Source organism: Motacilla alba, chromosome 1A (genome assembly GCF_015832195.1).
Source record: "Motacilla alba alba isolate MOTALB_02 chromosome 1A, Motacilla_alba_V1.0_pri, whole genome shotgun sequence".
Classification (NCBI taxonomy): domain Eukaryota; kingdom Metazoa; phylum Chordata; class Aves; order Passeriformes; family Motacillidae; genus Motacilla; species Motacilla alba.
The window spans coordinates 62,354,562-62,369,673 of NC_052031.1; the positions used below are offsets into that span (position 1 = coordinate 62,354,562).

The 15,112-nt window shown below is 34.8% G+C and overlaps 2 protein-coding genes across 5 annotated transcripts in view; one reads left to right on the forward strand and one right to left on the reverse strand.

Annotated features, from left to right (window-relative positions):
- Positions 1–12,156, forward strand: part of LOC119708346 (PARP1 binding protein) — a 40,059-nt gene extending 27,903 nt beyond the window's left edge. For 3 of the 4 annotated variants that reach the window (XM_038154625.1, XM_038154624.1, XM_038154626.1), the window contains exons 8-11: positions 62–240; positions 1,461–1,542; positions 10,215–10,356; positions 10,994–12,156. In XM_038154625.1, the coding sequence (XP_038010553.1) occupies positions 62–240; positions 1,461–1,542; positions 10,215–10,356; positions 10,994–11,328 (738 nt within the window). In that variant the 3' untranslated portion in view covers positions 11,329–12,156. The remainder of the gene's footprint in view (positions 1–61; positions 241–1,460; positions 1,543–10,214; positions 10,357–10,993) is intronic. The other variant, XM_038154627.1, reaches the window with a different exon arrangement.
- On the reverse strand, positions 11,472–13,706 carry PMCH (pro-melanin concentrating hormone). The gene is made up of 3 exons (XM_038154631.1): positions 12,690–13,706; positions 11,954–12,155; positions 11,472–11,734 (listed from the first exon to the last, which is right to left on the reverse strand). The coding sequence occupies exons 1-3, from the start codon at positions 12,939–12,941 to the stop codon at positions 11,685–11,687; spliced, it is 504 nt and encodes a 167-aa protein (XP_038010559.1). The 5' UTR covers positions 12,942–13,706; the 3' UTR covers positions 11,472–11,684.
- Between the last annotated feature and the right edge of the window lie 1,406 nt (positions 13,707–15,112).

Here is a 15,112-nt window from a genome sequence, read left to right on the forward strand (position 1 = left end):
GAGCTATTGGTCTGGCTTCCTGAACTTTGCTTTTTTATGTTCCTTTTTTATTTACTTTCAGCCAAAATTGCATTCCATCAATCATGGCACTGCATATTGTGGCAGAGATACTGTAAAGGTCTTGCTAGTTCTTCTGGACGAAGAAGCTGTCAGTCCTCCTACCCAGAATAAAGCGGATCTGTTGTGCAATAATGAAAGCTTAAATTTGTGTGGCATCACCTCTGTTTTGACACTCTTCAGGTGAGTATCAGGAGGTTGCTTTTTTTGTGTTACTTTGTTTGTGCTTTTTTAAGGTTCTGAGTTTAACGAAGTGTTGATATTACTTACACAAAGCAAATAACCGATGTGCAGTCTGCTGTGAGATTCGGTGTAAAGAGAAAGCAATTTTAGAACAGTTTCAAGTTTTCAAAAGTTTTCTAAGTCATCATTTGTATTTTCTGTATTTTCAAGATACTTTTGTAACATGGATTTTTTGATATAGTACATTTTTGGGCTGCACAAACTCTATGAAGGACACTTGAAAACCCATTTCTGTGGGCACCAACAAGGAAACTCGCCTATCCACGCACTGAAGAAGCAGTGATGATTTATTTGGTCACTGGTCCTGAGGACTCATCAGTTGTTGAAAAAACAAGAGGCTGAGAATTTGGTTACAAAGAATTATTGGTTACAAAGAGGATTCATGAACAAGAACAACAGTGTAGATAGTAACTCGATGAAGCTATTTTGAGGCTATGTATTTTGGCAATTAAAATAGGAGAACCATTGCAAGGCTGGCAGAAGTTTTGCTCCACAGACAACTAGAAATAAATAAAGATTAAGCTGAACAAATCAAATTTTTCATAAAAAAAATTTGGTATAATGAGATAAATAAATAATGAATTATTGTTGAAGAACCTGTCCTCATATGCATATTGATCTGCCATGGCCTTAAACAGAGAAGTAATTACTTACAAATGCATAGATTAGTTTTTATTTCAAGACCAAAAAAATTCCCCTTTATATGCATCATTAATTTTTTCATTTCAGGCATCAATTTTTTTCCTTGATGTATGTAACTACTTACATAATGACATGTAAGAAAGTGGAAACATTTTGTGTGAAATATGTGGAAAACTATATTGAATGTCCACCAGATGCTATTCAGGAGGGTGTAAGTGGAGTGTTGGCTTAGAAGATCATCACTAGCATTACAAATAATAATAATACTGTGTCTGCAGAGCTACAATATTTGAAATACACTGCAGAATGAGTACCAGAAATTGGAACTGTAGGTTTGGTTTCTTTGTGCTCTCCTCAGTTGTCACAGTACATGTGGTTCCTTAGGAAGGCAGAAAATAAGGTAAAGCTTGGAAAGTAAAGGTGTTTGCCTTTCTGTTTCTGGGGAACTCAGTATGGCAACAGTTCTTATTAATGAATTGCTTTTACATGTTCTAAATACTTATCTCTTTTTAATATAGATCTCCAGCACGATCCAGTGGCTCTTCTCCAAAACCTCTTAGACAACGTGTTCTGAAATCTATGGATGAAAAAGTAATTAAGGTACACTGTAGGAATTGCTATGCATATGTTAGAGGCATTGGAATAATAGTGATAAAATAATAGTAGCAGTGTTACAATTCAGCCAGGTATCTGAGATCTTCATCCCATAGCTAAAGAAATGTAATTGTGATTAACCTGTGGAAATTGGCCCAACTAGAGCAGTATTGTATTATGAATAGAAATATCTAAAACTCCAGAAGAGAGGCTATAACTTAAAAGTATTTCCTAAAGAAGATTTCTTACTGAAGGTGTACTGAATTAATGTCTTCATTTACCTATCTGTGTATTTCAGGACCACAGAAATAAACCAAGCTATCGTGAAATAGAGATAAAACTGAATACAGGCACCTGATTTTAGTTCTGATAAAACAGACATTGAAAAAGTGTAATAGTGCTAGTTTCATTGCTTTTTTTCTTTTGATGCTTTTTATTTGTTCCAATCTGAGGACGTTTCTATAATATTGCTTTGTGAACAATAAAATAAAGATGCTAATGTTTGATTTTTGTAGATGAAATGGAACTTTACAAGATCACATTGGTATTGTGAGGGGCTCTATTCAAAAGAACAATACTTCTGAAAATTGCTTTCTTTCAGTGCACTGCATTTTACACAGTATTTTTCCTTAAAATTGGCAAACTTGAATGTTGGGACTCTGGATGGAGGCAGAGCTTGTCTTCTGCAGCATTTCATCAGAAAGCTAAATAAAAGTAGGGGCATAATATTTTTTACAGACTTAATCCTGACAATACGTAAAAACACAAATTGAATTAGCATGTTTTAAGCCATCAGAACTGATTCTAGAGCAGCACAATGGAAAAGATCTTTCACTGGACATTAGATAAACTTGAACTCATAGTAGAAAGTAGAAAGACCTCAAAATGAAAAGCACTGTCAGGATTTTCAGCATGCATTTTAAATGTGCTCCAACTTCATTCTGAGTCCTTTTTTGTGGATTGGGTTAATGACGAGCATTTTGGATACATGCACTAGTTAGGGTGAAATTTATTTTAAAACTTATAGGCAGATTATGAAAAATTGATAAAGGATCTTCTTTATATGTTAAACAACATATTTAAATTGCAGCTTTACTCATCAAATAGCAAAAATGTCATGATGTTTGCATAAAATGTTGAAATACATCATTCTCTTATCTTAATGAAACCTTTGTAATTGGATACACGAACAGTTGTGTTCAATACCAAAGTGCAAAAATATTAACAAAAAGTAGTTACCTTCACATTGGAGACATTTGCTAGTTTGACATGTTTTTGACAGAAACAAGCAAAAATATGAGTCAACTAAAATGGTTGTTGCTGAAAAATTAATGACTTTTATAACTAAGACTCACTTCTCTGCCATTCATTTCTGGTTTCCTCCCTCTCACATAAAATCCTACTTCTTTCTTAAAATATTGATCTTTCATTTTATTATTGTTTTTTTTCTCTCTACCTCTCTAACAATTTCTACAGTTTCTTTTGCTTGTTTCTACTCCTCCATATTCTGAGTCCGTATCTTTCTCTTCTCTTTCTGTACCTTCTTTGTGGCTGCATACATCTACAAACAAAACTTCAGCTATCAACAGTTCCCAGATTGAGTGACCTAAGGGACACAAAAGTGTCCCTTTTGTCAAAACTGCGATCTTCTGTTAATTCTACACTATCCTGCAGATACCCAGCTCTTGAGGTGGTAGGTCTGTCTTTCCTGGTGTATTTCTATTACACTGAAGACAGTATTGTACATGTTTTATTTTCACTCAGTGGCATTTCTGGAATATTTTTCTCTATCTCTATGTCAACTCAAGTGTAATTTTAATTTACTAGGTGTTCATTTTACTTTTTGATGTGCTGCTGTATGTTTTTCTTGGACTTGATAGTTGCAACTTTAGCCTACATTCCTTCACTGAGATTACTGTTCAAAAGATTGTTATTAAAGTGGTTAGACACTAGATGCCATCCTACTGTTTGCGTCTCAGTCTGTTCCTTTAAATTGTGTTACATATAAACTACTTGTTTTAGCCTGTCTGAATCCATTTGATTAGCTGCTTTGCTCTGTCCTTGCTTATATTCAGCCTGCAGTTCCAGTCTTTGTTGTTCATTTGGTAATTTTCAGCTGAACCCTTTTAGCTTTTACACTGTTTGTTATGACTGAAGGGATTTCCTATAGATATCTGCAGAACTCATTATACTTCTTTCAAACCTTTTTCAGTACCTTTAAATCAACCTCTCCCCAAATCATAGTAGTGCTTTTTGTTGAGATAAATGTCCATTACAGTGACTAATTTCAGTTCCTTTCACTGTGAATCCATATATTTCTTGTCTAGGATTGTAATGTCTCTTGGTAGAAATAAATTTTGCTCTGTCCTTACTGTAGAGCACATAGAACAAAGAATTCCTTCTCCATATCTGTAGAACTCAAGTGCTGTAGTAATATTTACCAACTTCTTGCTCTGAGTGTCAGTCTCCATTATTATTCCATGCAAACATCTTGAAATGTGTACAGGTTGCTTGTAAAATTCACAGTAACAAATTTTGCTATGCATAGTGTACTCATGTCAGCAATTGATTCTAGAGATACCAGATACTTCTTTTTTTGAATAAGGGGGGAGCAATATGGTGTTTCTTCTCGATATCTGTGATCCTTCGGAGAAGTTTCTTTTGCCATATGTGTGATGGTAACTTCAGTTCCAAAAGATTGCCCTGAGTGCCTTTTTACCATGCTTCCTCTGATGGGTCTTAGGTGGTTAGTCTACAGTATAAGTTAAGGATGTCTCATTAGGACTTATCCCATAAAAGTTACCTTTTCCACGATATTTTAGAAGGGAAGAAAAACACAGTAGTGGTGTTTAGTTTGGTTGTATGCTAAGTCCCTATATCTAAATGACGAAATTTAGGCAAATTTAGAAAGAAAATAAGAGAAACACCTTAATTAAAAATAAAATTTTTAAAAAGCAAGAGATAAAAAGTTGTTTTGCCCTCTTTCCTTAAGAGGATCTGAGTTCTCAACTTCTGTGGAATTATGTGGAGGAATGCATATTGATAATATTTAGACCTAGGGCACATCATCAGTACGTATTTTGATATCTAAAAATAAGGCCAGTGGATAAAATAAACAGGTAGCTATGAACTGGAATTGGTGTTCAGAAATAAAATAAATCTTGTGGATGTTTCCATTGTGCCAAAACAAATTCCTGGCAACAGTGAATGACAAAGAAATATTTTTTGTCTTTCAATCCTCATTAAATACTGGAAGAAACACAGAAATATCACCTAACTATATTGGCATTTGTTCGGAAGCAAAGCTGTTGCTCTATTGCTTGATGAGAAAGAAGTCTGGGGAACCAGCATCTTGCTTTGTTTCATTTCCTCTAGCAGAAGTAGGTAAGAATAAGAATATGAAACTTAGTTTTTCCTTTGGCAACCAATTTAGTTTCTAGTTTATCTGTTGTTTGTGTGAAGTGTCTTCTGGTTAAAGGTATTTTGTGGAAGGAGTCTTTAATTCAGAAAGGTCTGTGGAACATGTGTTGAGTTATGTCTCTTATCAGCTGTCCTTGTTGTGTCACTTGCCTGTTTTATTGAAGTACATAGGAAGCTTAATTGGACAGGAGAGAGTTGTTTTATCTGAAAAGGGTTCATCCAGCCTTATGTCTGCTTTTTTGAAACATATTTCTGTTTATGTGAAATGAGTAGAAACCCTGTTGTTGACTAGTTATTTTGTAGATTTCAATGGGTTATTAAAGCTCTGCGTAGTGGTGTGAGAGGGGAATGAACAGGCTGTTACAATAACCTGCTTTGTTTAGGCTGAGGAGCAACTTAGGACGACAAAAATGTTGCATAATAAGATTTTCATCTTTGTTCTGCACTGCAAAATATTGAGACTTTCAAGTTGTAGGTGAAATCCTGTTCCTGTACTAATGGGATTGAGTACAACTGAGAACTGAAGAATCAAAGTTATTAGGCTGTGAGCATGCAATATATGAGAGTGTAACAGATCTTTTTTTTGTAAAGTTAAGATTGTTTTGGCCTTTTGATATATTGTTTTAGAAATCCTGCTGCATTGTTAGCAGACTTACCCTGAAACAGCTGCAAGGACTTGCAGTAGTTTGGTGTGTTTTTTTTTTTCTTGATGTAACTGGAGACAACCTTTCCTATATGAGGCACTGTTTCCCTCCAGTTGGGAACATAGCTGCAGATCTAGTTTTAAGAAGAATTTGTGGCTTAAGAACTCTAACAAATCTTGGCATGCTTGAAGTTCATTGTAATTTTACTGTGTATAGAAATCCTTCCAAGAAAAAAAGCAAAAATCCTGGTCTGCCTTTCTCATGTGACTTTTTCATGTCTCTATAAAATGACTTAATATCTAGCTTCATGCACTGCTGTTATTTTTCATAGCTCAGTTCTCTAAATGCTGTTACTTGAGAGAATTGTTTTGCCTATTTGTTATTCCAGTACAAATAAACTGTGACTTGGAAAACTATTAACAGGAAGTTATCAAGAGTTTTCTTGTATGCTCACTGTAATTGTGAACAGAAGAGTCATAGTAATAGAGAAAACAATTTTCTTCAGGTAGTAGTCTCATCTATTGTTGCAATAAATGTTTATTTCCTAAGTGCAATATAATTGTGGAGAACACCAAAGTTGATTGGTAGTTTAATAGAGGAGAGAAGTAAAGAGAATGAAAATGTTATGTTCAGCACAAAGTCTGAGGAAAGACTCGGTGTCAGTTGATAAACCACATTTGTGTAGAAAATAACATTTTTATTTCTAGAAGACCCCTAAACTACTTTGTTTAGTATCCATAGCTGTGAGTTTTGTTTGAAAGCCAGTAATGAGGTGGTTTGAGGTTTATGTTGTCAACACAGTAGCAGGTTATTTTGGGATAGCAAAAGGCTGGTACAATATTGTGCTAAAAAAAAAAAAATTATTGTTTCAGTGCAGTAAAAGCTTGCTACTACCTGAGATATCCAGGATATTTTTTAATAACATGTCTTGGTTTGGCAAAGATATAACTTATTGTTTTGTTACTTGTCCCTTTGTGCTCCTTTCCCTTTTTCAACTTCCTCTTTCAACTTACCTTGAATATTTTTTTTTCTCAAAGGACAAGGGTAAGGATGGAGAAAATAAATTTTCTTTTTATCTCTTTTTCCCTTCCAAATAGTACTCTAGTTGTTTGGCTAGGAAATAAAAACATGTGTTTGTTGTTACTGATGTAGGTTTTCAAATTCTATTATGCCATTCCAGTGCATAAAAACCAAATCTCAACATTCTTAGTGACTAAATATTGGCAGTACTGTCTGCATGCAGATGCTGGAAGGAGATCTGGAACAGATTATAATCTAACTTTTAGAAATAAATAGAGCATGCACCATTAATATTTCACATAAAAGCAAATGTTTTATATGGGCATATTGAACAACTGAAACATTTCTCTAGATACAGATGTCAAGGTGGAAGAATGTACTGCTTTATCTGTTTATTAGGACTTCTAATTGACCTACCTGTGCTGAAACAGTTGTAAATTCTATCCTACTTTCTCCCAGCTGAAGAGTGGTAACAGTGAACCTTTTTTTCTGAAATGCAGCAGAACTTTTCTTTTTATGGGGATAAGAGCAACATCTGACTTGCTTGTGAAGAGAAGGAAGAATAAGGCTGAGTTCATTGTGTGCCATTTGTGTGCAGCTACTCAGTTAGCAAACTGATTTCCCAACATTTTTTCTCTCCCAGAGCTGTGGGTCATTGGAGTGGTACTCTTAAGACAGTGAATTTTAGGGAATTTAATATAAAAGAACTCTAAGGACTTTTTTTTCTATAAGCTTTTTCAAGCTGTTGACAGATTTCATTGTGTGCTTCAAGTAAATTTTACATTGATCTTCTTAAAAACATTCCAGTGAAGCTCTACTTTCTAATTCAGCACTAGACTTGTGCTCCTTTGTGCTGCCTCCAGCCTGTTAAAATGTGCTTATTGCTACTTCAACCAATGTAATAAAGTTCTGTATAGAACTGTAGTGCAGTTCTTTATACTAGTGAGTATATGTTCCTAGACTAGTTGAAAAGTTTGACTGCTTCAACAAGTTGTCTTACACTATGTATGCACCCTCTAGGTTAGTTTGGTAGAGCTTTGTGTCCTGTTGGCAAATGCCTGACTGGTATGTGATGCAATAGACATATTTCAAGCTTCAGTGAAGTTGAAACACAGATGGGTTTATGTTGTGAGTTTTTTAGTGTTTGAGCTTGACTGCTGTCTGTTGACTCCACATATTCTATCCCTACAAACTGAATTAGTTAAGTGAAAGATGGGAGTGGTAAAAGGAAACACTATTGTTTATAAAAAAATAACCGCATTTATCGTTGGTTATAGTATGGGAACTATCAGGCTTTCTTGCTCAAATTTTATGTTCTTCATGCTCTATTTATTATAGATTAATCAACTTTGCAAAATTGTAGCTTATTTGCCTTGCAATATGAATGTGATAGAAAGCCGTTCAAGTTGCATAATTTTTGATGTGTATAATTTGCTGAACAATAATTGAGAATTGAGGAATTTGTAAAGGATTAAGATGAAGTTTTTCAAAAATATATCAAGTACTGGAAAATATTTTTCATAAATATTACAGTAACCTGAAGCTGAAAGGAAATGCAAGCCCTGTATCTCCTTAATATTGTAATTGTACAATATGATGGTCACTAAATTTAAATTAGACAGCTGCTCTATCCTTCAAAACACTTTCTGAAAAGACTATAATGACATATACAGTCTACAGCTTCCTCACAAGAGGAAGAGGAGGTACAGACTCTGATCTCTACTCTCAAGTGGCCAACAGTAGGGCACAAGGAAAATGGCATGAAGCTTTTTGAGGGGTTTAGGTTGGATATTAGGAAAAAGATGTTCACCTGAATGTTGATTGGGCACTGGAACAGGCTCCCCAGGGTAATGGTTGCACTGCCAAGCCTGACAGAGTTCAAGAAGTGTTTGGACAATATTTTCTGGCATGTGGTGTGATTCTTGGGGTGTCCTGTGCAGGGCCAGGAGTTGGACTTGATGGTCCTTGTGGATCCCTTCCAACTCAGCATATTCTGTAATTCTACTTACAGTCAGTGAGCTGAGGCATAATCTTGAAGCATGCAAACCTTGTTCATGTCTATGTATGTAGTTTTATTTTGTGGTAAATATTTTAAAGTGCAAAGTAGATTAACACTAGAAAGAGATTTGAGAGTCAGCCTTGCTAGTTTGCCCTGTTAAATCTCCTTTTCTTTCCCAGTCTGTTATCTGGCCCAAATAAAGTATAGTTTGGGAGTGATAGACAACAGGGAAAACTTGGTCCTTTTGACTCTTGAAGGGAATACTGAGGATTAAAGTAAAACTATGTATGTTCAGGCATATTGAAGCAGAAAGAACAACTGTTTCTGTAAATGAATGAGGTATTTTTTTCCAAATACTCAGTGTATTCACTTGGTCAACAGCAGTATCATGAAGTGATATCTAGGTTGCATCTCAGTGATAAGCTCAAGTTTGTTACCCTATATGTAGGAAAGCAGGATCTGATCTAAGTGGCATCAATTGTGACTGACTTTTGTGGATAATGTCCTCTGTGAAAGGATGTTTCTGGGAACATTATTCTCTTTCCTTCTGTCTAAATCTGAGAATTTGAGTTAGAAGAAAAGTATATCTCTAAGGGTCGAATCTGAACTGCAAGGTTTAATCTTGCTTGTGCTAAGAAGAAAAGTAGACTTGCGTAATGCAAACCTTTTAATCAGAAAAGTGTCTGTAAACCTCTTATTCCACAAATTACTCCTGCTATCTATCTATGTAGTAATATTTATTTTGTAACAGTGTTTATTACTTGTTCTGTTCTCTGATGCTTTTACTGAAGCACCTGTTCAGTTCAAATTGATTTAAATTTGCCTGTGCTGTTGTGATAGAATTATTAGCTAAAAATCCTGTTGTATTGTAGTTATCTGCTTTGTGCTATGTCTTTCAATATAATTCATATAATCTAGTGCACTTTCAAATGGAAGTGAGGGCAGAATTTGTCTTGAAGAACCTATACCATTTATGGTCAATTGTACAGAAAGTATAGTGCTTGACCTGAAATTCTCAGCTGATGTGAAGCTGTAACCTAAAAATAAGCTGAGGAAACTTTACCTGTGACTTGAGCTAAATGGGCATGTTTTGGCAAATGAGGAGTTAGACATTGGCATTCAGTGGTGAAATGGCTTTGTTTTGTGAATAAACAGGAATTCTGAACTAGTACTTGATGTTTTCATATAGAAGTATAGATGATGAGCTGCAGAAATATGAAAATTGACCCTAGTAGGCTGCGACACCTACTCCAAACAGCAGAGTCTATCAGAAGACAGGGCTAACTTACGACAGAAAACTTTAATTTGAAGCTCTAAGAGTTAATGTGTACCTTTCTGAAAGAGCTGAAAAAATATTTTTGAATTATTTTATTATTTTTTTGAAATATTATTCTTTTAATAGAATAATAAATGATTATTCTTGAAAGCCCTTATGCTTTGTAAATTAATATCTAATTTTCCTTTCAGTGTGAGCATATCCATTTTTCTGGTAGTTTATGTGAAAAGAATGGGAAAGCTCATTATTATATAAGTCTTGCTGGTGTTGTCTTTCACTTTTTAAATTATAGAAGCTAATAGCAGATTGGTATTTGCAGATGAAGCAATCTTCAATTAAATCCCAGTTTGCCTGCACGTATAAAAATGATTTGAGTGAAATGAGTGGTCAGCATTTCCATGCAATTCCAACCTGCAAACATCCTGTACCAAAGCAACATTTAAAAGCTGGAAAGCCCACAGGTAAGCTGTGGTAGGATTGAATAAGTAAATGTGATTTAAATACTTTAAATGTTATCCAAAAAGCCTTTAGTATAACTCAAATGTTTTCAAGAAAAGGAACAAAAATGTCTCATTGTACTCAATGTCTCATATGCCAGTTAAATCTTTTTGCAATAAAATTGTAGTGGCAATGCTTTGAAAATATAAATGTTTGAAAAGTGTGTTGATGCTATCTTGCAGTAAAAAAGGGATATATGTTGCATATATGACATATTTGTTCTCATTCTACAAAAGCAAGCCAAGGGCATTTTATATTTTTGTCATTAAAAGGAGGGAAAATTTGTTTTACTGCACTACAAGCTATATAATATATAAAATTTCTATGCCCTTTAGCCCTCTCTTCCAATATCTTAAAGCTATAAATCCACTTCCCTAAGTTAGTTCTTACATGTTTTTGAGCAATGCAATTTTAAGTTGGCAATGCACTTATGAACACATAGCAAATTTAATAGCAATGACAAGCATAGCTTTGTTTTATTGGTAATACATTATTTTTGATTAAAAAAAAATAACATGGCAGTCCTTATAGAAAAAGGATGTATGCTCCCAGGTAACTTTTTATTTCCTCACATATGTTTTTGATATTCTTACATGACAGAAGGTCCAAATTCATGTCTTGATGTACCAGGGCTTGGAACTATTTCTGAAAGTGTTCACCAGACTAGAAGTTATACAGAAATGGGAAAGCTGAGTTGTCAGCCAAGGAACAAGAGCTCTGAGAATGAACAGATGGATTTGAATAATGACAAAATAATCTGTGACAAGGAAAGTGAACCATCTTTGCAAAAAAATACTAAAAGACTGAAGACTTCAAACAACTCTAAGAAGGAATTGGACAGCAAAATTGGTGGAAAAAGAAAACAGACCAAAACTGCAAGTAAAAATAAGCTGATTGCTGGTCAGGCAAAATTAACTAGCTTTTTTCAATTCTAGGTTTTTGTTTTCACATACATGGTTTGCTGACAGTTGTAAAATTTTTCAAGAAAACAGGTGAAATTCATGAATTACTTCCTTTCATATGTAAATAATTGAAAGTAGCTTGTGTATTACAGTAAACAACTACTTACAAGTCTGGATTATGCTGAAGTATTTTATTTTTTAATAGCAGTACATTGTTAGTAATTACACTGTTATTTTTTGGTAATGAATTATGTATCCATCTACAATGCAATGGGAAATTATTTTTGGATGTGTATGTGCACTTACACTAACACTCAATAACTTCAAATTACATTAAATTCGGAATAAAATGTTTAATCTTCAGAGGAGGTGGTGGAGATAAGTTGTTTTCACACTTGCCAACAAGGTCGATAGACTCTTCCCAGCATGCACCTGAGGACTACAGGAGAAAAAAAGAACTTGAAAGTTGAAATCATCAAAGAACCAGAATTCTTATGGCTTTTGGAAATATTAATTTAACAAATGCTCCCTCCCCCATGCACCAAATCGTAACAGTCATGGAGTCTCTAAATGAACCTTTACCAAATTGCTATATTGACATTGCAGTGTACTTTACCAGAATGAAATAATTTTCTGTGTAAAAATAAAATATATTTACTGTCAAAATCTCTTCTTCCAATAGGGAATTTAGCTGAATTTTCTTCATCTGTGGTCTCTCTTTCCTGTATTGACTCAATATTTTGAATTTCAGTGTCAGCTGGAAAAGCCATGGCTCCCTTCAGTGCAGGATAAGGTAGTTGCTTTCTACCTAAGTTGGTTGGCATAACATGGTTGAAGAAATCATGTCTGGAACCTCTGTCCTGTTTTGAGGGAAGACAAGAGGTTTATCTTTATTTAAAGTCAGTTGTATCACATTTTGTTCCTTATATTCCAACAGTGCAGTTATTTTACTTTTCAAAATCATACCTTAATAGTAATGACCTGTATCTTTGGCCATCTGTATCTTTGGCCATCTTTGGCCAAAATGGTTTAATGGACAAAATTAAATAATGAATCCCGTGTTTGGCAAAGTTAAAAACCTGTTGCTGCATATAGGGACACCATCAAATATAAATATAGGTTTCTTCTTACCACCCCCCCCCCCCCCCCCCCCCCAATCCCCCAAATTTTGGCTACTGTCTTTGAAAATCAGATTTAATTAAACTCTCCAAGTTACACATTTAGAATCTTGGCATTAGATATAGAGAGTTGAATTTTTTTTCTTGACTGGTATGTTGAACTGATATTTTTATATATTTACCTGGTCATTGATTTAAATTGTTGTTCTTGTTTTCTAAAGGGGTATAAATGAATTTCAATTTTACAATTAAGCCAAAATTTAAAACTGAACTCACCAAAAACTTCATGTTTCCAGCATTCTTATCATTGAAAATACTGCTGTCTTCAGTCTTGTAGTACTTCAGCAAAGGTATAACACCCCTGCTCATACTTTTATCTCCATTTTGCAGAGTTTTTCCTAGATTTAAAGCAGCAAGCAACATATCTTCATCTTCTACCTCTTGCAGGGACTTTGAAACTGAGAGTAGAAAACCTTGAGAAAAAAGAGAGAGAAGGGAGAGAATTAGGATGTATGATGAGATGCACATTTTTTAGTCATTTAATGCTTGCATAGAGGTTTGGCACTTCTCAAATCCCAAGAAATCTTTTCCAGTGGTAAATAATTATGTTTTCCATTTCTGGAATGGCACACTTTATATATTTTACAGGTTGAATGGAAAGTGCTTCAATGGCTGATGAGTTCATGCTTTTAAAATGACTCATATCATGGAGTAACCTTTTCTATAATCCTTCTAATCCCACCTGTTTAGAACTAAAACATTTCTTTGTCATACCAAATTTGTTTCTTTGTATGTTTTTAGTACAGATTAGTTCCTTTTGGTGGATCAGTATGGCAAAGTTCACAGAGAAAGTGATGTCCATTTGTGTTGTTTATAAAGCCTGACCTCTCTTTAAGGCAATCTAAGAGGAACTAATCTACATAAGTAAGCGGCATTGTTCTGTGATGCATCATAGTTTTGAGACTGGATTCACAAAAGAGCTGAAATTCTGGAAATTTGATGATGGCTTAAACTGCTACCATGTTAAAGCTTATTAACTTGGTAATAAATAATTAATTTGTATTTTGATGTCTATTATGTCAGGTTGCGTTATACAGCGCTAATGGCTAGAAATATTTATTAGTGCCTAATTATGTTTGTTTTCTTACTGAAAATGGACCTTTCTCTGCTGCAAATATAACATAGTCAAATATGCTTGCTAAGAATGTAGAAAGAAAGATAAACTTCATTTTTTTCATTTAAAATGTCTTTGAAATATATCTATTACCCTGTGGAAGGAAATTAAAAAGTTTCTGCATACTACTGTTGTTGTTGTGTGGGAGTGTTTTTGTTGTTTTTGTTGGCAGTTTTTGTTTGGTTTGAGGTTTTCTGCCTTATCTGGAAAGCAAATAGGGCGTGCTGAAATTTAGCTAATCTATTAATGCTATTGATAGAAACCCCACATTCATTGGCTGTGTGCCTCTTAGCTTGTACTTCATGTTTTATCCTTTAGCTTAGTTCAGGGAACCATGCTGCTATTCCAGGCAAAGCACTAGGAAACTGGCCACTGTTCCCTGCTAAACTTCCTGGAAAAGCACCTGCCTTGCCAAAGTAACTTCTTGGTAAGACTTTCATGGGAGAATATGTCATGCCAGACTAAGCAGATTTTGACTAAGAAACATTTTTGGTGTATCCTCTTTTCTCCCAATGTAGAAAGTGCATTTAATCCTTTCTGGCCAAAGCATCTCTCACAAACAGAATTGTTGCTTCTCATTGTTTTCATTTCCTTGCTGTAGAGCTTGCACTTGCCTTTGGGTAATTGAAGTGTTTTCTTTTCTTTAAGTGCCTGGCTACAGAGGAGACAAATTTGAGAGTTGATTGTACATGGTTTAATACTTATAATCCAATAATTTTTATTTTTCCCTTACATTAAGTATTTGTACAGTTTTGTTCAATTAATAAAGCAAAAGCCATGTATGCTCTCTTGCAGGTAAGTTCATTTAGCTAAGCCTTGACAGAACAGGAGTGCTTTGGAGCTGTGTTGGCAGCAAGCTGTTGTTTCTCATATGTTGGTCAAGAGTTGGAAAACAAGCTATCAACCCAGTTATTGGATAGGTGGCAGGAGCTTCTGCTCCTCTGAAGCTCTGGCACCCACAGGTGTGCAGCATCTCACTCAGGGCTCACTTTGTAATGCTTCATTTAATACAAAGCACAGCTCCAAGGAGTACAGCTGACCTGGATCATTCAGCTTGTCTGTCTACAGTGTCTGGCTGGTTTTCTGCTGTGAGACACAGGCTAACGTCTGTGAAGGAATATGTTTACAGGGCAAAGTTATGGTACTTGCCCCAGGTTCTTCTACTGCTTCTTGAAGTAGTTGTTAATTTTTAAGGTTTGTTGAAGATCCATGGTGACAGTGAGTGATAATGAGTAGAATCTTCTAACTAGGCTGCCAAGAAATTCAGAGCACATGTCTGTAAATTTAATAACTTATCAACTGCTTTGAACAGGCGGAAAACATTTGTACACCTGCAGATAAGCAATGTGTGTGTTGTGTACAGCTCTTCATAATGCCTTGGAGAATCCTAGCACTCAGATATCTACACTTTTATTTCTTCCTCCTGCAACTTTCAATTTTAGTAAGAATGTAAAGTGTTTTAATACATCCGCTTCTATGTTTTAGCATTATTTGGACTTTTAACAAAAATTATAAATAGTATTAT